The sequence below is a fragment of the Pomacea canaliculata genome, linkage group LG12 (genome assembly GCF_003073045.1).
Source record: "Pomacea canaliculata isolate SZHN2017 linkage group LG12, ASM307304v1, whole genome shotgun sequence".
Classification (NCBI taxonomy): Eukaryota; Metazoa; Mollusca; class Gastropoda; order Architaenioglossa; family Ampullariidae; genus Pomacea; species Pomacea canaliculata.
Genome location: NC_037601.1, coordinates 6,250,405 through 6,275,022, shown reverse-complemented (window position 1 = coordinate 6,275,022; position 24,618 = coordinate 6,250,405). Strand labels below are relative to the sequence as shown.

At 36.9% G+C, this 24,618-nt stretch overlaps 2 protein-coding genes across 6 annotated transcripts; one reads left to right on the top strand and one right to left on the bottom strand.

Moving 5' to 3' along the window:
- Positions 1-17: 17 nt before the first annotated feature.
- Positions 18-9,872, top strand: LOC112576517 (WD repeat-containing protein 89-like). 5 transcript variants are annotated; one of them, XM_025259021.1, is made up of 13 exons: positions 18-73; positions 430-621; positions 1,010-1,101; positions 1,585-1,669; positions 2,053-2,102; positions 2,676-2,784; positions 3,193-3,256; positions 3,858-3,989; positions 4,374-4,460; positions 5,814-5,858; positions 7,963-8,148; positions 8,350-8,439; positions 8,584-9,872. In XM_025259021.1, the coding sequence occupies exons 2-13, from the start codon at positions 506-508 to the stop codon at positions 8,650-8,652; spliced, it is 1,125 nt and encodes a 374-aa protein (XP_025114806.1). In that variant the 5' UTR covers positions 18-73; positions 430-505; the 3' UTR covers positions 8,653-9,872. The 5 variants fall into 5 exon arrangements, with proteins under 5 accessions (XP_025114806.1, XP_025114804.1, XP_025114805.1 ...); XM_025259019.1 differs by having other exon boundaries at positions 46-191; XM_025259020.1 differs by having other exon boundaries at positions 47-186.
- LOC112576516 (serine/threonine-protein kinase H1 homolog) lies at positions 9,328-23,328 on the bottom strand. The gene is made up of 2 exons (XM_025259018.1): positions 22,249-23,328; positions 9,328-14,897 (listed from the first exon to the last, which is right to left on the bottom strand). Exons 1-2 carry the CDS (start codon positions 23,164-23,166, stop codon positions 14,520-14,522), a joined length of 1,296 nt encoding a protein of 431 aa, XP_025114803.1. The 5' UTR covers positions 23,167-23,328; the 3' UTR covers positions 9,328-14,519.
- Positions 23,329-24,618: the final 1,290 nt, after the last annotated feature.

Below are 24,618 nucleotides of genomic sequence, written 5' to 3'. Positions count from 1 at the left end.
ATCGACAGCTGCTGAATGAGCTCCCTTGCAACAACACTATCCACGTGCATTCGCGAAATTCTCCTGAAATAAAGTAGAACGAAATTATTCGAAACTACAAATTAATCCTTAATCCAGATTAATCTCTATAAGATATTTTAATGAGGGAACACTTTGTGGGCTGTTTAGTCCACGTGATATTTTGATGTAAGGTCAGTCTTTGGGAATTAGTTTAGGCGACAACTTTGTATTAACATTAATTTGGTTCACGTCGTCACTTGAGGAATAGATAGCCTATACACCCTAGAAAACCTTTCGGGTGCACAGCAGTAAAGTAATCATTAGATACGAAATGGTAGTTACTTATTTTTGCTGAGTTTAAATGATAATTATAAGATTAATTTTATTGATATGCTTATTTACTTGACGTTTTCTTCTATGAAATGCCAGATTGGGCTTGCTGAAGTGACTGCTGCTTATCACATTCGATGCTAACGTCAACTTGATTAAGTCTGGAAAGTCACCAATGGAAATTGAAGAGCTGCTAAAGAGTCTTCAAAATCTCCGTCTGCAGCAGAAATCGGCGGTGACACTCGAGAAGACAGAGCCACACTATGTTCTTGACCTGGCCTCACAGTCTGGGTAGGATCTGTTAATTGGTTGCTGTATCATAACAACATTGCAGTGTATAACTCTGTAAAAATGTGTTGCAGCAGATTTTATGTTGAAAAGAGCTATGCATTTCCAATGAATTTGCATTATTTGATGTGCAACAAAATAAATACTTGGAAATGAAGAGAAGTGAAATTTTTATGAATGAAATAAGTACACTATCATAGTGATTTTGTTTGTTAAAAATTTAAAAAGCAGATTCTGCATACTATATACTCATTGCTGTGCACTGTATTTTAATGCATGATAATGCATGATGTAAAAGGCAACACTGAAGACTTTATACTAGTTTGTAGATGAGAAGATGCCATTTTTGTATGTGTGTGTTGTGCATACATTTTGCATTTCATGAAAACAGTGGTGGAGATTGTCTGCTCGCAGCTACCAGCAGCAACCACACTATTCGCTTGTTTTCTAGAGAACGCCTGGTACAGACATCAGTCCTAAAAGGTAGAGTCACCAAGATATAGTATTTTTTTCTGCTTGTAAATTAACTGAGCAGTCATGATCAGTTATACTTATAGTATTTTATAAAGGCATTTAAGAAACTTCATATAATGACCTATGTGTTTGTCAGTCTTCATTTGGCCCAACCCATTTTACAGCTTACTCTAAACATTTACACTTTGCTTTAGAGAGTCAGGCATCTATACTTTTATAGTGAGTTTTACAATTTCAGAGGTACAAAAAAAGAATAGCTGGAACTGTGTCTATTTATGGTCTGTTTATCATCATCATGTTTAGTGATACTACTGTAGTGTAGCAGGTTCAAAATTATTTCATTTACACTCACATAAAAATACTGCTGTCTGGATTTGATTGAGAATTTGTGGTGCAATATACCATATACCATATACCAGTATGTTTATTATGTATATTTAAAATGTGGAATATGTATATAATTTGTATTTTGTTTCTGTGTTTTTCTCCTAGGCCACGAAGATGTTGTTTCTGCTATACATTTTTTCAACACTGACCCAAATATTTTGCTATCTTCCTCTCATGACAAAACTGTCAGGTAATCATCACAACAAGATTACCATGAAGTTCTCTATACAAAACCAGAGAGCAAAGTGACTTATGTGTCAAGAAGGAAATAAATATATTGTATATGTGGTTATATATTTATTTTACACAAACCAAGTCACATAAGATATCTCAAAATACATAAATACTTGCACACACTGACATAGCATTCTTGTGATCCATTTTGCACTTGAAATTTCTTGTTATTTTACTCCTAATGGTAAATTCTTGCAAGTTTTTCATCCCTATTCTCTCTGCCTTTTTTAATTGTTGGGGAGAGTGGAAGAGGTGATAAAGTGTTTAATAATGTGAACCTCATTTTTTTTTTTTTTTTGTCATTTGTTAATTCACATTACATTTTTCAACACAATATAGATGCTGGGACATAAGAGCAAACACAGAAAAGGAAGTTCAGTGTTTCCAAGGTGAATTTATGACCTTTTCTTATTATAGCATTTACATTTGGGGAACACATATTTAAAAAAAAAAACCAAAAAGCTATTTTTCTTCTCTCCCTTAGTTTATCTGAACTTCATACCATCATTCCGTTATCATTATTAGTGTGGTTCTGATTAGTTTCTCTTTTAGAATTAAAAAAATTGTATACCATGCCGTAATGTGGAAACAATACACTTGTGTGTAAATGAATTTAGCATTCATAATTTTTATTAATGTCACAAGGGAAATGAAAAGATTTATCCTGTCATGAGTTGCAATTTTTGTTGATGTTAACAATTCATTATGCTGAAACAAACATTTGAGATAAATTTCCAAATGCTTTCATTGTTGAGTTTGTCATGTTAATACTTGAATACATTACAATTTTTCCCAAGAAATTTTCTTGCTTAGTGTTACTTGTGTTTATGTAAAGTGTCATAAAGCAAGCAAAGCTAATTTGTGTAAGTGGTTAATTATTCACTTCATATGCTGTCTGAAAGATCCTAACTGCTGAAGTATTCTAAGCTGTGATATAAATTGCATGGCTGTCTGTGTAAAAGGTGAAGGCCTATCTCACTGTAGTGTCCTGAGCTGTGACATTAATGCAAATGATAAGCTCATAGCTGGTGGGACAGAGAAGATGAAGGACGATGTATTTCTGTTGTTTTGGTAAGTACAAAAATAAATGTTACCTACATCAGAATATTCTCCAGAAGATATTCAAGGAGAAGTTTATTTTTTACTTTCAGTCAGTCTAGTAAACCTCTAGTTCCATTTTTAGATGATACTGTGTGAAACCTATTAGAGGTTTAAAAGAGGTTTGCTTTATAAAAGAGGCATGTTTTATTTCCTCTGACTAATTTTGATGTGTTTTGTATAAACTTACGTCTTTGTGATGATATTATCTGTTGAATTTATAAATTTTATAATTACATTGTTAACTTTTCTGAACTCAGCTTGTGTAACAAAAAAAGGCTGTTGTATGGGTCTTAAAAGTATGAAAATATGTCTTTTTCATTAATGATAAAACTAGATTTTTTTTTTACCTCAGAATTTGTTTTTTTAATATTACACCAGGGATAAAAGAAAAGGAAAGCTATTGGGCTGCTACTCAGAATCTCATGATGATGATATCACCCAGGTATATGTATGCGTGTGTCTTTAGGTATTTCAGCATTCTGTTTTTGTTTTGTTTGTGGCTTTCTGTTCATATAAAGCATCACATCATAGCAGAGTTATCTCCAGGGTATTCTTCGAATGATTTTTACAATTAGTTTGAGAATGTATGTAGACAGGTTCACAGTTATGCTTGAGTACAGTAATAAGGAAAGGAGTGACATGGTCCCATATCCATACAAGTTGTCTGTTCTCTGCTTCAAATTTTTTTTTAAGTTTAATATTAGCTGTTAAAACCTACCAGTATTCATGTAAATGAGAGATACTGTTTATAGAGATAGAAATTTGTCTGAAAGTGTATGGATAGATTTCTTATATATCAATACCCCTTAGAGGCTTAGAGGGTGACAGAATAAAGAACCTTGGGAACAAAAGAGACTGGGTTAGTTGGAGAACTCTGTGTTAGTTATCATGAAAGCTGGTCTGAGATTATAACTTAGTCAATCAAAAGAAGATATACTCTATTTAAGTCGCTATCCTCACCTCTAGCCTACCATTTGTGTTGGATGGATATTGTCAAGGGAATGAGTAGGGAACTATACACAAGCATCTTATATATGGTGCAGGTTACATTTCATCCCCATTTGGAAAACTTCATGGCCTCAGGATCCACAGACGGTCTTTTGTCTGTGTTTGATATTGCTCAGACGTCAGAGGATGATGCACTGCTATCCACATTTAACACTGAGGCTACTGTAGTAAGTAGAAAGCATGGAGTTAAGAGTATAATGAACAGTTTTCTGGTCAGGTTAACTGTGCTAAATATTCAAATTATATTAGAGTTTATCTTAATGGCTCTTCTTTTAACTATGATAAGTAGTTGTGTGTGTTGTAGCTTTTATGTAAGTTATGTTTTATGTTAGTTTTTCTCTACTCTGCCTGTACCTTGCTATGATATAGCTTTAGTTGCTGGATCAGCATTTCCTTTCTCCCACCCTTCCAACACACACACGCTCTTTCACCCCTCCCAATCCCCTTACACACACGCAGCTGATGTCTGACGTGTTAACGCATTATTAGAATTATGATGCACCAAATGTATTTAGTGTGTGGTTTTGATGCAAGCAATAGACCTCTTTCAGGCTAAAGCAGGATGGTGTGGTAAAGAAGACAAATATGTCTACTGTGTGACACACATGGACACTTTGCACATGTGGGATGCCATGGAGGTAAGAGGACATACTGTTATGTTTATCATTCTAACTCATCTACTACTGTTTCCTGCAACATCATTCCACTACTTAATCTATTTTATCAGTCTAACTCATGATCTACTACTATTGCCCACATCATTCCACTACTTAGTCTAAAACGTGATGTAGCCACCTCTTGGTATGTGTTTACATACTTGATTTTACACATATGCATATGTAAGGTAAGTGTAAGTGTTTTTATGTCTGTGAGAGAGAATAAGCATGTGTTTGTGGGTGTGAGAAATGAGCTCTCGTTCTATGTATGCATGACAAAGAAGTGGTACTGAGTCTTCCATTTAGAGCACAAAGATCTACACAAATGAATCTGTCAGTGTATCTGTTGACATAATAAAAGTTGTTAAATCAATGCAAATAAAAATACAGTGGAACCTCGGTTAACGAACTTAATCCGTTCTGGAAAGCTGTTCGTTATCCGAAATGTTCGTTATCCGAAACAATTTTTTCCATAAGAAATAAAGGAAATAGATTGAATTGGTTCCCAGCCCCTGTTGACTCGCTAATATTTGAAAGTTACAGGCTATATAGGTATTTGTTTTAATGAGAACAGTTATAATGCAATATCAATGGAGTTAAATAAACATAAAACATTAACGAAAGCATTTAAACATCAGAAAACTTGCCGTTTTGACGGCGTGGTTGGAAGCAGGTGTGGGGAGGAAGGGGTGGAATTACTGCTTTGAATCCCCCCTCCATGAGCACACGTGACATTATAAAATCGGGGGCAACTTCCCTTTTCTGTAGCTTTGAGGTTGAAGAAAAAAACGTGTCCAGTGTCTGTTCCTTCTGCCTTTTTTGTAAAACTCTTCGGTAATAGGACATCACATATCCGACAGACGCATGCCACCTTCATACTTTGAAATCATTTCCTTTTTCAGTTCATTTGTTGGCCGCGTCCTTGTCATTACCTCACTACTATTGCTTTTAATCTTCTTTGGATTGAGGATTATCTTATTAAAATAAATCACAAATATCACTAAATAAGAAGGATGCGCATAGATAAGGAACGACTGATCGTAACTGTGTCTCGAGCGCGAATGATGACATACTGGTCGGTCACGTGTGGTTCACGTGGCTGTTCGTTATCCGAAATTTTGTTCGCTATCCGAGACAAACTGTTAACGAAATTTTTGTTCGTTAACCGAAATATTCGCTATCCGAGGCGTTCGCTAACCGAGGTTCCACTGTATGAGTCTTCAGTTAATTTGTAGTGAAATAGGATGGTTTTGCTCAAAACTTTTCTCATGGATATCATCTGAAACACATATCCTTGCCTTTGGTTTAATGTCTTTTAGTTCTTTCATTTTTCAGGGAGATAGTATTCACCAGATTACAGACATAAAAGAACAGCTACAGGTACTTAAATTTATGATAACTATCATCATCATCATCATTCCTTGTTACTCCTCAAGGAGCATAGGGCCGCAACAACACCTCGCCAGCGAACCCGGTTTTGGGCAGCCCCCCTCAGTTGGGCCCATGTGGTTCCGGCAGCCTTTGCCTCGTTCTCTACTGATCTTCTCCAAGTCTGTTTTGGCCTTCCAACTTTCTCTTCCCTGCGGGTTCCAGTCAAGTGCCTGCCTGGCAATGGTGTCAGCCGGTTTGCGCAGGGTGTGTCCTATCCAACCCCACTTGCGCTTTTTGATGTCTTGACTAGTGGCATTCTGGTTAGTTCTTTCCCACAGGCTGCTGTTTGAGATCCTCTCAGGCCATCTTATTCTCAAAATATGGCGAAGGCATCGGTTGGTGAGGTCTGGAGCTTGTTGTTGATGGTGTTTGTCACTCTCCAAGTTTCAGAGCCATACAGTAGGACTGCCTTCACATTGGTGTTAAATATGCGGGTCTTGTTGCGAAGGGATAATGCTCGGGAGTTCCAGATGGGCGCAGACTGTTGAAAGCATGCCTGGCCTTGTTTATGCGGCTTCTGATGTCTTCGTCCGCTCCACCATCCTTGCTGATGATGCTCCCCAGATATGTGAAGCGGTCTGTTTCTAGGATGTTCTCGCCTTGAAGTTGAATTGGAAGTTCTTGCTTGTTGTTGAATTTCATCACTTCGGTCTTCTTTTTGTTGATCTTTAAGCCGGTCTTTTCTGCTTCCTCTGCTAGCTTGCTCAGTTTGGTTTGTGCATGCTGCTGCCGATGAGATAGGAGACTAATGTCATCTGCAAAGTCCAGGTCTTCTAGCTGTTTAGTGAAGGTCCACTGGATACCGGTGTTGTTGTCTTGGGTCGTCTTACGCATAACCCAGTCTATGACCATCAGGAAGATTGTCGGTGATAGTATGCAACCCTGTCTTACACCAGTCTTCATTACAAAAGGTTTAGTGAGTCTGCCATTATGGATAACTTGGCAGGATGAGTCTTCATACAATCCCTGGACGATGTTTATGAATTTAGGTGGAATACCATAGTGGTTCATCAGTCTCCAGATGACATCCCTGTCTACACTGTCGAAGGCCTTCTCAAAGTCCACAAAGGTTATATAAAGGGAGGATTGCCATTCGATGGACTGTTCTATGATGATACGAAGGGTTGCAATATGGTCAGTGCATGATTTGTCTTGGCGAAACCCTGCTTGTTCTGGTCTCATTCTCATGTCTAGTGCCTTCTTCAGTCTCTCTAGTATTATCCTTGTCAGGACTTTGCTGGGGATGGACAGCAGCATGATTCCCGCCAGTTGTTGCACTGGGACAGGTCTCCTTTCTTTGGAAGTTTGACCAGGTGGCCTAATTTCCAGTCTGCTGGGATTAGCTCTTGTTCCCAGATCTTGTGTAGGAGGGGCTGTAAAATTGTTGCTGTTGTTTCTGGTCTGCCTTTAATGCTTCTGGAGGTATGCCGTCCGGGCCTGCTGCTTGCCATTTTTCATGCTTTTGATAGCTTTGATGATTTCTGTCTTAGTGGGAGGGCTGGTGTTGACGTGAAGTTGTTCAGTTGCTGGTGGTATGACAGGTAAGGATGGTGGATGAGGTCTATTCAGCATCTCTTCGAAGTACTCCATCCAGCGGTCTCTTTGCTCTGCATCATTTGTTATGGTCTTGCCGTTTTTGTCGTTTTTATGATAACTATGGTGGTGGTTTTCTTTGGAGTAACTAGCTTAACATTCTGCATACGTACAAGACTGCTTTTCTGTCCATCATAGTAATAATGATGAAATAATTTTACCTAGTAAGGCTCACTATGCATTACAATCATGATATGTATACAATGTATACAATGCGCAATAAGCAAAAAGGATTATATAAGTGAAAGCCAGACAAAAGAAAAGCATGTTTAGCTGAGATTAGTAGCTGTGAACCATAAGTCATTTTTCTGTTCAGTAGTAAGTAATCTCAGAAAAACAAATTTTGCAACTTTGTTTTGGATTCTCTGCAAGCAAGGGATCTGTTCTTTGGCTGGCCTTTTACAGTCAAGGTATTCTGAAGGCAAAATCCTCATTCACATTTTTGTTTTCCAACACACAGGATGTGGAGTATTTTGTGGACTGCATTCCAACAAGTGCTGCTGGGGAGATCCCTTTGTTGGTAACAGGCTCTCACAGTGGCAACATGCACATTATCGATCTGACAGATTCCAGTAATGTCAGGATTGTGACTTCATTAACATCAGGTCACTCAGCAACAGTCAGATGTCTGAACTGGGACAAGAAGGTTGGTACACAGAGTTTCACGTAGTAGAGAATTGGTATTATACTTAATATATTATCAAGTGCTGAAGAACGTCTTTGGGGTGGAAGGTATAATTTTGGAAAACTTTTTACAGCTATGGGCATTAAATAGTTCTGAATATTTTTATGGTTTGCTATTGAACCAGTACCTAACAGGTGTCACTCGACCTGTTTCTCTCACCAGACTTGCACACTTGTGACTGGAGCTGAAGACTCACTGCTTTGCTTGTGGTCCCCTGACGCAACAACAGCATCTGACTTGAATGCAAGACAGGCAAGTTCTATTGTGTTTAGACCAGAACTGATAATATAACCATCATTATAATATATTGCTCATCTACATATTGCTTGCAGTAACAAAACGCCTGCAGAGTGTAGTAGCCTGCTATTATTTTATGCTTCCTTGTCTCTTTTGCAGAGCAAAATGAAAGCCAAGAAGATAAAGGCCTCAAGGCAATCGGCACCTTATGGCAGCAAAGCCAGATGACAGCTGTTTTATTTTAAAGCCTACGTTTCTTATAGTCTTGTCAGGTGACATACTTTTGTAGTGTGCTTCAAAATATGCATTTATGTGCCCTTCTTTCTGTGAACTCTTTGTGTCTGAGAGAGTGACGTTTAAAGTGTTCCATGTGCAAGAAATGATCAACAAATGCAAATATTTGAGATTTGTGTTGCTGCTGAGAACAGCATTCTTTTTAATTGTACAGTCATGCTCTTTTCCTGCTGATTCATATTTGGCTTCGGTTATCTGCAATTTGTTGTGATTTAGGAAAAAGGGAAAAATAAATGCTTTTATGAGTTTTAAAACATGCACCAAGAAAGAAGAGTCCATAATGTGATGAACTCCAACCACCCAAGCCTCATCCAGTACTTGATTCATCTTCCTTCATCCCTGCACTTGTACTTTTCAACAGAATGGTCCCAGAAAGACAAGTGAAGTGCTAGAAAAGATAGAAGTTTGTAGAAAAACCTAGCTAAAAGAGCAGAAGAAGCAGTGACCAAAAAAAAAGTTCAACTTAAAGTTTAAAAACCTTAATTTCCAGATTTATCCATATAAAACATGAAATTTTAAATCCAAGACCTCCGATAAGTAAAAATACTAGAATTTTATAACTGATTTAATTTTTCCTCTTTCTCACTTGCAAAAGTTCACACACTACAGTAAGATACAACTTTTTTTAATTTAAACTTGAAACACAGGTAATGAATCTCCCTAAAATAGGAACAAAAAGCAGAACTGCATTAAAAGACTGATTTCTATGCCCAGACATCTGTACTAGATCTACAGGTCTTGACAAAGCACACGTAAATATAGCTACAGGTATGGTGTAACTATCATGAGACCTGAAGACAAGAAAGAGGCTATATTCTGCTGGTATTGATATCCAATGAATGCAAACTTAAAATGGATGATTTGTTAAATTTAATGTTGTACTTTAATTATGCTAATCAAATCCAGACTGAAAAAAGCATAATGAGTTTCATCATAAAACATTTTCTCACACATTTATCCCATCTTGCAGACTCTTTTCTCACATACTACAACATCAGAATATGAAGGAAAATATTTGTAACCACCTGATTGTAAAGACAATCATTCTTTGCAAAAAGGAAAAGCATACTTCACAAGGTGGTCATGAAATCAGCTAATCTGGCTCTAGAGGTGGGGGTAAAGGTGCATCTCTTAAAACGACAGCACAATGGACACAAAAAAAACGTAATATCATATTCAATACACGAGTTCTTTCAATTTCAGCATTAAAATAATTTGTCCTTTTACCACTGATTAATAACTTTTCAACAGTTTCCTCTTGAAACAAATCTTGACATTGGTTTCTATGGGAAAAAAGTTCGCACAAAGAAACTGCTTTTACTAGATATTATTTAAAATGTAACCTCTTTTAGCAAAAATATTCTTTAGGACAGTGCTCAGATGTGAACATTTTAAAAGCAGCAGTTGATTCAGTTATAAAAAAAAACTTTAAAAAGCTAGACCACCAACAATCACCATTACTGAAGACAGAAAGCTATCAGTGAAAAGAACTTCCCAAATTGTTCATGTGTACAACTTTTCAAACCAAAAAGAAAAACCTTTGTTTTCCTTTTACATGCTTTTTAAATCAAAAGTAAAAAAATAAGTTATAAATCTCATGACAACAAGATAAATCTTTTATTAATATTTAAGTCTGAAACTGTTCTTGGATATGCTATATCCAGAAGAAAAGCACATCCTTGGTGTTAAATGTCACCACCAACTATCAGTTTCTGTATTCCAGAAGTACATCTTCAATGACTAAGCAAAAAGCAGAATTAGTTGGGTTTTTTTTAAGTATTATCAAAATGACATTTGGACGAATACTCTACAAATCTCACAGTTTGTTGACCGTATTAAGACTCGTACTGAAAGCAAAAACAAAACTAAAATATCTTTAAAAATCACTCAAAAATATTAATCATAAAAGCAGATGAATTCTTAAGTGACCTTTGCAAAGAGATGAAAATTTATTACAATTATAAAAGACCTACTGCATGCATAGATCATGAATAAGTAATGAATCACTAAACTAGCTGTTGTGGGAACAATTTTAGATACTTTTGTATGTAAGAACAATAGAAAAATATAATTCTCATTAAATAACCATTCTCTATTTCTAAATAATTCTAGTTTTCCCATACCCACCAATCCCTTTTCCAGCTTAAAGTGTAGAATTCAACACCAGATTTTCACCAGGATAAGATGAAGAGTTAAAGCTCATTCCCTAGCCCTTTTTCCCTAACCTGATTGGTGGATGAGTTGTTAGAGATGACACTATTCTTGGGGCCATGTTTTTTTGTGTGTGAGGGCATTGACAATCTCTCTTTCATTATGGCTTTGCCTTTATCCAACCCTCTTTAGAGTCTGGCACCCATTCTGGACAGCTGGGTCGACGGAGGAAGTTTTCTACACCATACAGAACTGTCTGTTTCCCCTTCACACGAGTAAAGGTGACTGTAAAAGACACTTAAGACCAACTAGTCTTCAGCAGCCTTTCAATAGCATTCACTGCACATGCAACGGGGACCAGGCAGTCAGGAAACGTCTCCTGACAGCAGTGTCATGCTATATTTGCTATAATTTTTAAAAGTCTCATGAAAAAATCCGCACAGATTTCACAGGTGACCAAACTGAAAGCAATGATAGTCTTTATCAGACTAGTTTTAAGACACCTTCAGGTTATTTCTCAGCTCTTCACTTTGGCAATTAAATAAATATTAATTTACAGTTACAAAACAAATGACTAAATCAATTCAGCTTTCTGAAAATATCAAATCATCTGCATCTTAAAATGAAAAATTGCTTGAACACATCTGTCAAGCTAATTAAACAATGTAAACTGACTTCTATTACATGTTTTTTTGACGTGACGAAGAACACTGCATTACTGGGGAACCTGCAGGATCTTCTATAGAAATTATCACAAACATAATACTTAGCACCTATATGAACATATGCACATGTACAACATGAAAATGGATTTCAGCAAACAAATATGTAAAAAGTGAAACAAAAGAAAATAATCATTAGATGGCATTAAGAATTTAGTACAATTTCATTATCTTTCCATGCATTCTGTACACCTTGATTACACAACTATATATGATAAGCAATGTTGCCATCAAAATGGTACCATCAGGGGAGGGAGGGGAAAGACAAAACTTTTAATTTTTAAACATTGTGAACTTCATGAAAGAAAACAGGTCTTGCAATGCATCTTTATGATACTACGTACCAAAATTTCCCAGATTCTGAAACATCAATATTTTATACTGGATTGGTTTATGACTTGTCATAGTGGTGCGAACCAACCAGCAAGATCTGTAATATGTTCTATTCCAAAATTTCACATTATTTGCCAACATAAAACATGCATGTGAAAATATCTGACTTTTATCAATTACCAAAAAAATGCAGTCCTTTCATTTGAAACAAATCCACCTTTTTTTTTTAACACTCATATTTTCTCATTCATTTCTAAGCATCTGCAATTTAAAATGCAGATACATATATTCTCAGCCATAAAAAAAAGATTCCATCTTTTTTCACAGGCTTGCACACATATCCAGACACACATCATATCTCTCGCTCTTACTCAATGGCTGAGGTCTAATTAGGTCATGGTTCTGTAACTATATATAGCACATGACATGAGTTAATATAATTTAATGAGAAAATAATTATGCCACTTTCATCATCAATCCTGAGTGATTTTGAGAAAAATATCTATGCTTATTCAAAAAAAAAAAACCCAAAACACTTTTGATTTGACACCCTGAAATTCAAGGTTATTAGCATTACCAATTAGCTTTTTTGAACACTCTACATCCACCAAAACACAATCTTCAGGATATAAAATCACTTTCAAAAGTCACTGAACACTTTTCACCCTCTCACCTTTCAGACACATAATGCATGCTAAATGATAACAGTAGCTCTCTAAAACTGGCTTATTTACATATTGTTTAGAAGAATGAACAACAACAAAAAAGACTAAAAACTGCTATGAATAAATGAAACTATACACATATATGTATATAAAATCTGTTGCAAGTGAAAGTGGTCAACAATGCTAATACTTTTTCTAAGTGCTTCTGAAACTCCAAAGGTTCAAGGACATAAAACTTTGACAACTGTATGATCCAGCATTAATCACTGCTCTGTAAAATTATGAACAAATGTTTTATATTGTGTTAGATCATTTAATATGGGTTTCTATGATTTACCTGTCATATGGTATATTTCTATGAGCAGAGCAAAAGTATGACATGTAGAGTCAGGAAAAGGAGTTGACCAATTTTAGAATAACTTTCAAAACTTATTCTTAGCTAATTATTATAAGAAGTACTGTCCGCTAAGCAAGTTTGATGAGTAATTATCAGGTATGATGCCTATTTCAACTTATCCTCTAAAATACAACCCCACATTACCTTTTACACCAAAGAGTGTCTAGCCACTTCACATCCAAGAGTGGTCAGCTGAAATGTGTGATGGCACACAGGAGAAGATCCAAAGTCAGGCCTTCTCAATCAAACTAGTATTAAGGGATGCTGACTGAGCATTTTGAGTTTCAAACCAAGTGTGCTGCAAACGCTCTTCACCATCTGGCCTCTCAAAAATGAAAGTGCTGTAAACAGCAAAACTTACTATTCCACCACCACCACACCCCCATCCAACATTCTTTTCATCAAATATTCAGTGCTATTTTATTCCACATTCACCCCTTGTAAACACTATGACAAAAATACAGAGGCTGTCAAGAATCGCATACACTCAGAATGAAGTATACTAACTAGCAGTCTATTTCAATGCTGGCATTATCTCAAAGTGTCTGAGGCATTGGTCATGATACACTCAGCCCTGTTGAAAATAAATACTGCAGGAAGCAAAGATCATCTTGGGCCACTGTAAGAGACCTTCAAGGCTGCTCTGTGCTGTAAACTATTTTTTTGTGAACACCAAGGACACAGTGTCTGCACTTAGTCAAAAGTTAACCCCTTTCAAAACTGACCTCTAGACTAAGGCAGACAACATTCTTTTGTTTGTGTGAGCTTCCTCTCTTCAAGCACTCCAAATAGGCAAACATGACGTAGGCAGTAGGAGTGACAATTGCTTAACCTGTAAATCTGTAACAACCACAAAGTCAAAATGCTTTTTCTTTCCTTTGTGTTTATCTGTCCAAGTTCTTCCTTTCAGCAGTCCAGTACTTTCAGTATGCAAGTATTCTTGTGGTCATTTTGTAGTTATTATCTCCTTGTTACACTTATACTAGTACTTCTTTTGATCAGGATAACAGCAGTAACTTGCAGCACCAGCCAACTATAAATCAGTTTTCAAAGCACATTATCACAAATGTGTTGGCTTTGAGAATTTTCAGAAAATCAAGAGGGACAGCAGTGAAGACCAGCATAACAAAACTCAGAACTCACCATGCATCTACTTTTTGGCACTTGAATCAGTCAGAACTGATATATCATTGTTACGAAAATTAGGAACTGGATGGAATTCAACACTCATTGCTGATCACCAACAACCTAGCCATGTAAAGTGGCTTTAACAACATGCATTTATAAACTTTATGTCCCCCAAACAGAAATTGTGTTTTGTCAAGTTATTTTTGAAGAAACTGCAAGCCATGGCCTTGAATAAAGTGTGACACCTCCCCCCACCAAAAACAAAAACAAAACAAAAAAACAACCCTATTCAGTCTGCAGCCATCAACCAATCTGCCTTCCAAAACAGTAACATGCCATGAACCCGTCTGAGGACGAAAGACGAAAAAAAAAAGGAAACCATCACATAAGGCTACAAAAGGTTGGCTATACATTGTACTGGCTGTGATGACTGTGTATGCTGCACAGGGAGGCTAACTCAGCCTGCACTTCAGGGTCTTTGTGGAGCTCTTCTATCTCTTCTGGTTGGACACGACGCCGATCAGAACGAAGTGAATGCCCTGACCTGTTGGACTTGTTACTCTTCGTGGACTTGGCTGATTTGGTGCTGTTGGCTCGAGTCGACTGGCGCTGCAGCAGGTTCTGTGAAATGGTGCGGTGCAAATTTTTCTGTGAAGAAGTAGCAGCATTAGTTGCTAACCATGGGTGGTTGTATGCTTTTGTTGCTGTCATCCGCTCATTGGGATCCACAACCAGAGTTTTGTCAATGAAGTCTTTTGCCAGAGAGGATATATCTTTCCAATGCTGCAAAACAACCAAAAAAATCTGATTTGCAAATACTGAATTTTTTAAAAATTATCTGCTGCTTAGCACAACTGATTCAAGAAATAAACATTTTCAAACTCTTATTCTTCAATAATGTGGGCAAAAGTTCTTAATGTGTGCCATGAAGAGTCTAAAGATTGAAAATTTAAGACAGAACTAAGATTTGACCTGAATAAAGACTGATGCCTTCCTAGCAGGAAGAATAGGAAACAGAAATTGTTCGAACACAATGTAGCAAATAAATGAATTCTAGCTTTTTTGTACAGTAACTAATGTCATGAACAAGAAAGCAATATGCAACTGTTTACAATGTTCATGCCTGTTACTATGGCAATGTATAATAATTTTTTTGCAAGAAATAATAATAAAAAAACCTAGTAAAATAAACATGCCCAATCCCAATAATAAAAAAATGATTTTTTTAATGCCAGGTGTGAATGCTTACACCACGAACTTGTATTACACGTTCGTGCTTACACAATGCACATAAATGGCAGACCAGGAATCTAACATAGTGTTACATCTTTTATGGTTAATAATGCACGAAAAAGTAAACAGATGCAGTTAAAATTCAGTAAGATAATGGACTGGCTGATGACCTAAGCCAATGTCTTCATTTTTAATCTTTCTTGTGGAATTAATCAACCATTTAAAGGTGCAGAAGCATACAAAGGTACATATTGGATGTCCCTTTGCCTAGTAGGTTTGAGGGTGGCAGCTCTGTGAAATTTTTTTGTTTTTGTTTTTTTGGTGCCCATTGTGTAGGCCGGTGCCTTTTTTGTTGCATCGTTGCTGTGCAGGACTGTTTAAAAAGCATTGTACTTGTTCTGAATATCAACTGTCTGATAACAACATCAGAAGACAAGGTGAAGGTCACTCACAAAAGTTATTGTCATCAGAAGTGGTCATCATGCAGTTTGACAGTGTGGCCTATGTCTATCAGCTAGCTATATACAGGTATAGACAAAGGTCACAAATATGCAACCACAGTGCATCTAGCTCAGTACTCGCCAACAGGACTGCAGGTGGCTGTTAAACAGAGTGATCTAGAAAACTTGGATCACGAGTTATGTACAGAAAGAAGTTGTATTAACCAAGCAGTTACAACAAGAGACTATTCTCCCACATTACTGTGGACAGTCATGCCTGTTATGAGCTATGGTTCTTGATGTCACCTGCTGCATGCCCATTTCACAGTGATCTGCCAGAGCTAGCGGTCACATATATCTTGCAGGGTGTACTGCATGCTCTGGAATACTTGCATAGCAGAGGTGTCATACATAGAAGCATGAAGGCTAGCCATCTTTAAATCAGCTAACAGACAGTTATGTCTCACTGGCCTCCACAACTCTCCAGTTGTAGAAAGCCAGCACTTGCAAACAGTCTTTGACTACCCCAACATGCTGATGATTGTCTCTAGTATTTCAGTAAGGAAATTTTTGAACAGAATCTGGCTATTTCTCAGCGATTGTAAAACTAACCTGATGATCTTACTACAAGAATTCGGCTATTTTTCAGTGATTCTACAACTGGTTTTGAGACCAACATCCATTATTATTAAGTATGTGTTTTTCTTTTTAGTAAAGTGCTCTGAGCACACCTTTAATGGTGGGGAAAAGCACTATGCAAATAAACACATTATTATTTAATATTTTATATCTGTATAAGTCACCCTTTTGATACTGTCTTGGGGCTAACAGCCTTCAAGTCTTATCGTCTTACCACACTCGAGGCAACATGTGTGGTTCTTATTATTTTATTACAGACTGAGCAGCAACTGAAAACTTTCTCTCCCAGCCTTCTTATTTAAGCGACAACATAACTGTAATAGACAGCCTCTACTCTGCTGTTTTAAAATAAATGTTAAAGAGAGATCTGCATATACCAAATGCAGACTCAAAAACAACTTGCCTGGTATTTGAATACTCAGTGTGGCAGTTAGAAAGCAGCAGGAACTACTTTCTCCCCACCCTCTCCAATACTAAAAATGCTTTGATCCAAACAGGTGTTCATAATAAAACTGTTATTGCAAGTGATGCATCCTGCCTGTATTACTACTAGATCTTTCTCTCTCCCTCTACATAAATTTACAATATTTTAGGAAAGGTAAAAAGCAGATGTTAAGAATCATTTAGTAATGTCCATTGAAATTTTTACTAATACTCAGAATGCTGGTGTCAAGGAAAAAAACTTTTTTAAAACATCCAAAACATACTCACCCCCCTGCCCCTAAAAAAAGATAACAATCACCTGCCAAGAGAATATTCTTTATCTGACAAGCTTTTCTAAAGAAAACTCTTTATAGTCTGGAATTTCTTGGTCAACAGAGAAATAAATACTTTTCATCTATGCATGTTACAACAAATTGTGGATTATCCTGCAAAACAAATGTAATGAAAAAGAATGATCTTTCTCTCATTCACATATACATACTGCATATGCAGATTCTCCCCCTTCTCTCTCTCTCACACACACAAATATTGAGGTTCCTTCCCTTTCTTCATAAGGTTTTTTTTTTTAAAAAAAAATTAAAAAGCTCTCAAAACATTTAGTCCACTGGCACTGGTATGCTGATGAGTGATTTAAAGTGAAAAATGGTATTTAATGTGCAAAAGACATGCAGCTTGGACTTGCAAAGCAACATCATACTGTGTTCGACATTTATTCACAACCACTGGCTCAAAAAACTTTAATTCAGCACTTCACATGCTACTGGCAACTTTCTGACTTCTTAAAAATTAAAAAAAAATCCATTAAGAGGCATTCTTCTGTACTTATATGAGTAGGGATAAGAGATCAGAGAAAGAGTAACCACAAAGAAGAGACCTTCATGACCTAACATTAATTATTTGATTCTCCTCAAGAAAAATGACTCAGACACCTAACTCAAGCCCTAACATTATTGATTCATTCTCCTCAAGATTTATGACTCAGACACCTCAGGATGTAAGCCACACATAAACTGCTTCGTGGCGCTCTCATCTGGAGAATGATTCATTATGATTCTCTCTGCCACTTAGCAATTAACACATATTTCTTTACTCAAAAAAGTCCAAACAAATATGATGCTTTGTCTGTTATGGACTAGAACCTTTCCCTCAAAAAACTGACATAGGGTTAGGTGGTTATAGACAACCAGAAAGCAGAAGGGTAGGAAATCTAGGGTGTGGGTGCAGCTATTGTTCTTCACTTTCTGAGACATTTTTCCAGTCAAAGGCTGAATTCTAATACCGTAACGGAAATGATGGCCCAAATCTGCTATGAAGATTTTTTCTTTCTCTCTCTACTCCCCTTCCAGCTCTGGTTCCCCCACCCACCCACATATACAGAGAAAAGGAGCAGTCATCAGAGCTGAAGCCAAGCATGTCAGCAGCACCAAACCCTGGGTGCTGTAACACTAGCAAAAGGTGCAGCTGAGCATAATGTAACAAACCATTTCACAAAAACCTTCCCCCCCCCTCCCCCATCTCTCTCTCACACATATATTGCAGGCTGTTGGAGATGCTCTTTCTCTCCCTTAACTCTCAAGTTTGATCTGATTCTCCTATTAGCCTCTCTCCCATCCCTCCCCAGATTTTTCTGTTTTTCTCAAGCTGGCTTAAAGACCCTGCAGAGCTAAAAATAAATTACACTGTAGGAAGTGGAAATGAGGCAAACTTTTATTTACTGAAGGTTTTGTGGACCATTCATCTTTCAACTGGTATTGCTTACTCCTGATATAATTTGTTAAAAAGGTGAGCTCTTTTTAATGCTGACAAATACTATGACTATATTTTCAAGGCACCATATTAAACAACTAAATTGTAAAAAGAATTCTTTGAACTATAGATAATGAACATTACAAATGACATTCTTTGCACTTACAGTTTTACAATGTATTTATTCTGAGACAACTCAAAAAAGCAAGTAGAATTAAGCAAGCAAAAAAACCCTATAATAATCAAAAATAAAAGGAACAGCCTAAAACTGACCATCAAAAACCTTTGTAGAACAGACTTTTTTGTTTCTGTTCTTTCAGAGAAAGTGCTTACAAATGAAATAGGCTAAACTAGTGCTGGATTTGTACAACACTTTTTCTTGTAAATTTTGTTTGGTTCAAAATCAAGTCAGAAAGACCCCATGGAATAACAGTTATTTCTCATCAAATCAGTTTTCTCTCAAATTTATCAGGGAGATTGATGTAAATGTTAAAGCACTTGTTAAGACCTGTACCCTTTTTGTGCATGCTGCAGTAGGCATTACTGTTAGTCTCACTTTTGGTGCATTCAATCAAAATTGCTGGTGTTACTTTCCTCTCTTTCTGTAGCTAGAAAAAAAAAAGTTTGAGAGTTGGAGGGAGAGGAGCAAAGAGGCAGAAAGAGAGACAAAACGGAAGTTACTTTGATGATTTATGCTTTATATTACATATATATCAGTGTATAGTCAACAGTCTTGTTTACTTATATGTGTGCATATGGCCAGTATCATTTGTTTTTATTTGCATATTGGTAAATAGTATTTTGTTTGTTTTCCAAAGTGTTAACAGAAGCATGCAATTTAATATTTTTTAAAAAGTTTAAATTTAATTAAATATTTGATAAAAATGAGTGATTTACAATTTTTTTGTTTTATTATTTAAATAATTATTTAACTAGCAATTGGGAGATTTTGGCATAGATTTTGGACAACAGTAACTTGCCTAGCTTTTTAAGATATAATCTTACCTATCTTGTAGATAATAGAAATTGCACACAGTTACATGCCTAGCTGTCTTGATTGTAATCTGAGGCCAAGCAAGATCAGTTTTTCAGATGAAAATGTGTCACAGTTCATTTAGAAATCAATCTCAATTGTAAGACTAATGTAAAATTATGTTTAAAAAACATCCTCTATGCCACACTGGTATATTCTTGGTGAATTTCTGTTTTCCAATCTTATTCTTGTTCAAGAATTAACAAAAAGGAGATGTGAAGACAATTAATGATAACATACTTCCGGGTTGTGTTTATTTAATTTAGGAAGGCGGTTTCTAGGACTACCAGAAAGCTCAAGACTTCATACACAAAGCTTGGCCCATTTCCAAAAAGACTCTGACTCTGGCACAATCCTTGATATTCCAAAAATATACTGGATCTCTATTTTACATTTTTCTTCAAATACTGCATTAAATTATGAAACTGCTCATAACAAAAATATTTTTATGACTTATTAATATTAATCTATACATTTTATTGGTTTTATCAAAGCAGTACTCAATATGTATTACCAACCAATGGACAAATCCCATCCATTCTAGTAACTCAACACTTACCAAAAGCACAAAATACTTGCATATCACTGTGTAAGAATGGTTCGCGGGATGCAAGCAATTTTTCTTCATTCCTCTTTAATCTGGTTCAGATCACCCCATAGGTGTTAACCCTCTTAGCAGTGCATTAAAAATTACATAATAAAATAATGGCATATTTCTTAAAACTTCGAAGACATCAGAGGGTGATGTTTGTTTTTATTTTTGCTGCTAAACATTAGACCACAAAACCTATCAATTTTAGGAAAGGAGAAATCTTGAACTTTTCAGCAAAAGTAATAAAAATTGCCTACTTTCACTCTGGTGACAGCAATAATCCAAGAAAATTCACAGTCTGCTATTTTTGGGTCATATGAGCAGAGCCATTCGTGGCCCATCACACTAAGAGGGTTAATAACAGCAGTTCCGATCTTTTACAGCTTAATATTTTATGATGAAAAACATAAACTTAACAGTACACTATAAAATCTCAAGAAACTATGGTCAAGACTTACATGAGTATCATAAATGATCAGACTTTTCAGAACAAGTGCCTTAGAAAGTTTTTGTGCAGCTTACAAAAAGAACAACATTAAAATCAGTCCATAATACAATAACTTCTTATGACTTCATGGTTAAAACAAAAGTCTTAGATGTACACTGAAATGGCATATACAAAATGATCTATGGCACTTTGGAATACACTAGCCCAACTTTCATATATGGTCAAAAGGTAATCGTACTAAAAACTAAGTTCTTCGAGTCCCAGTCAAGTGAATTTCTTTTTTAAATATTTCTTGAAAACATGCCTTTTCCTATAAATCTGACCTAATAAACCCATCAAATACTTATAACATAAAATATGTGTGTTCATATGAAGGACAGCATTACTGTTGAATCCTGTGGTACTGAACACTGAAAGCAAATTTAGCAAATTTCTGTCTACAAACAAACCCAGCACTTTTAACCCACTGTGATTTTTTAAGGCAAGGGTTCTATTCACAGGCTGAAAAATGAAAATGGTTGCACTTTTGTTGTTTACTTGCAGCTATAAAACAAGTGACCAAAATATTCTTAAGTTCTTTTTAGTAATTGGTTGTAGCCTTCTCCTACACACTTTATAATGTGGTATAACCCTGCTCCCTGATTGATTGCAATTTTAAAGTGCTAGCTGACTATTTTAGACAAAATCATGAGAAACATATTCTGCAAGTAGTTTTGCAGTGGTGGGGGAATGAAGATGCATGTGTGGTGAATAAAAATTGACACACCAGTCCTAATGATCAGAGAAAATGCAGCTGACCAATTCATCTCAGGTGAACATCATCAACTGAGAAAAGAAGCAAGAGCTATCATAGAATTACATAACTAATGCTCACATGCATAGTTAAATATGCTGCTCAAACACATAAATGTCTTTTAGGGATGACCTATATATGAAACACCCAGGTACAAATAGGACTAAAAACATAAGAAACATGTACTGATGTTTGTTAGCAGTCTATGATATGAGTATTATCTTCTCAAATTGCAGCATGCAATGAAACCTTTTTGGCCAACATTATACATGTGTTTTATGAAACCAATCACCTCTTTGACTCCACTCTTTAAATGCCATTCCAGCATTACTTCTGCCCTCTAATATAAACACCAGGGAACTTTTCTTAATTTATCATTAAAATTAAAATCATAGACATGCAATCAGGTTTTTTTTAAAAATATTTTCATACAGTATATAATTGTACATGTTTGGAGAAGGGTGTGGCAAAAAGCTGGATTTGTCGGTTTGCTTTTTACTCATTAGTCTTGACTGTATCCAGTTTGTTGACTGCTATCAATGCACAATTTAATTAAAGAAATGATAAAATGAGCCTACTTATCTTGGTCTCTGAGTACAAGAGAATTTTTATGCTGGATAGTCAACAACAGGGTGTAATAAAAATGAAAAAAAGTGCATCTAAGTTTACTTATATTCACAAAAATGCATGTTTGCACATTCACACATTTCTATGCATGCATGAACAATTAGAAGACAGGTAGAATACAAAGTGACTGATTATTTACCTCTCCAGCGTAACTGTACTTTGCTTTGAGGATTATCCTGTATAAGCGGGTTCGATTTTCATCATCGAATGGCATTGTCCCACTCAACAAAATGTACGTTATCACTCCTATTGCCCAGAGATCCACCTGAACTGTGTACTGTTTTCGTGCGAGAATCTCTGGCGCAATATATTCAGGTGTGCCACAGGTTGTTCTCATGTAATTGTCTGGCCCATTCGACATGTGGCTGAGTCCGAAATCTGTTATCATGATCTTGGAGTCGTGGCCAGGATGGTAGTACAGCAAATTCTCTGGCTTTAGGTCCCTATGGGCGATGCCCAGCCCATGAAGGTACTGGACCCCCTCAAGCACCATGCGCAACACTCTCACTGCGTCGCGCTCAGTGAAGCTTCCCTTAGCGATTATGCGGTCGAAAAGTTCCCCACCTGTGGCTAGCTCCATCACCATGTAAACTTTGTCTGGAGTCTCAAATACTTCTACTAGCTGGATAATGTAACAGTGGCGGACTCGTCGCAAAACGTTCAGCTCCGCCTCGAAAACTTCTTTACCTTGAATGCGGTCTATCATTTTGATGGCGTACGGTTGCTTGGTCATCCGGTGCTCCACTCGTACCACACGGCTGAAACTGCCACGGCCGATGAGCGCTTTAATGTCGTATTTTGCTGTGACCCGGGGGTCAAACTTATCACGGTACTTTTTAACTTTTTTGTTAGTTCGAGGTCCCTGTCCAGAGCTTTCCTGCTGATTGTTTTTCGTCCCGCCGCCGCCGCCACCATCTTCACGCGGTCGGTTCGATGTGTGCTTGAAATGCTCAGCACGATTCGCCTTGTTTTTCAACCCATCTTGCCTGTACACCGTTTCCACAAGGTGCGCGTTTGGCGGCGGTTCAGGTACTAACTTACTACTCACACAGCCCATAGCGGCTCGAAACTGTCCTTGGTGATCTTGTTCATCCCCTCGCCACGACAAAAGGGGATGAAAACACAGTGGTGGGGTGAGCAAAATAGAAGAATGTGCCGTAATACCACAATTCACATGGATTCCTCCATGGTTCTGGCACAAACTTCTGCAGAATCGGGTGCTGTGCGGCTATATCTTTACGCGGCAGAAAATAATGCTTACTCAATGGTGGCGATTTACTTACGATTGTATTATAACCCTCAATCTCAAGCAGGAAGAGCGTTAAGCCTAACTTATAAAATAATATATTGCAAATACGGTGTATCTTTTCGCAATTATTTGTTAATTGATCAATGCGCAGCGATCTTTACTCCGAAACAAGCACCTCTTTGTGGAACGGTCAGCGCAATCACGTGATCTGTTATGACGTCACATGTTGTTATAACAACTAAATCTTACTCTGCTATCATCGGTATTCGCTTTTGTTGTCGTCAAGATTGATACTAACGCAGACAACTAATGAGACGAAAAACGAGATCTGCGTTTAACTTGGGACGAGCAATCTTGATAGAAAGATTTTGTGCATTGTGAGTAACAGTTCCTGCGCACAGGTTGCAGTAGAGTTCATTGTACGAAGCGTGAAGTGCCACCGGAAACTGGAATCTTGGAAGAAGTCGTTAGCGTGTGAAGAAGCGCAGCGTATTTCTCTTCAATGCCTCGGGAACATCCTAACTTATTATAGCTTGTCTGAACAGATCGTTTTGAGGTGCAGAAAAGGTATATAGTTAAACTGGTTTGGGGATGAGAAATGTTATTTACAGCCTTACAGGCCTGACGAGATAGAGTGGGGGGATCAGGTGTCTGATGTACTCGGGCCCTCGCGGCTGTGAAGGGGACCCACCCTTGGTCATGCAGTGGATCTTTTTCCTTTCATTTTTCTTTTTAAGAAAGGTTGACGTTACATTCCTCACTCAGATGATTTTTTTTCTTTGGAGCGGGGTAATCCTTTGATCCTTTTATACTACATCAGTTTTCCCCATTTACTATATAACCATTCACGCGTAAGCAACTCTATCGTCAAGTACTGGTCGATGTAGATACTAGCGCATTTGTCCGAATGTTTGCACTCTATATTACGTTATAAATGAAATGTAATGAATTACAATCGAATTGTAAGCATATCATTACTGGAAAATAATTTACGATTACAATTACGAAGGGCTTTGACAGGTCGTCTGCCGGAGCCCGTTCTGGCTCTCAGCGGTCCTGAATGTTTGCAGATATATAGTTGTTATAAGCACTTTCATCTTCGCCTATCCTAAGCTGATATCATTTGAAAATGATTCTTAGAACAATTCAAATGTTTGTACCAAACATTGTAATATGAAGCGATATGTAAATTCTTTAAAACAGCGCCACCTTCCAATCGCAGTTTAACAGTTTGTCTGCTGTTCGCGTTGGTCGTTGTGT

Bases quoted from the DNA above. Each gene is read 5' to 3' on its own strand.
- LOC112576516 (XM_025259018.1), bottom strand. From the start codon at position 23,166: ATGGGCTGTGTGAGTAGTAAGTTAGTACCTGAACCGCCGCCAAACGCG. The intron at 14,898-22,248 runs GTAAATAATCAG...GTTGTTTTGCAG, and splicing joins AGTACAGTTACGCTGGAGAG to CATTGGAAAGATATATCCTC.
- LOC112576517 (XM_025259021.1), top strand. From the start codon at position 506: ATGGAAATTGAAGAGCTGCTAAAGAGTCTTCAAAATCTCCGTCTGCAG. The intron at 1,102-1,584 runs GTAGAGTCACCA...TTTTTCTCCTAG, and splicing joins ACAGACATCAGTCCTAAAAG to GCCACGAAGATGTTGTTTCT. The intron at 3,990-4,373 runs GTAAGTAGAAAG...GACCTCTTTCAG, and splicing joins TTAACACTGAGGCTACTGTA to GCTAAAGCAGGATGGTGTGG.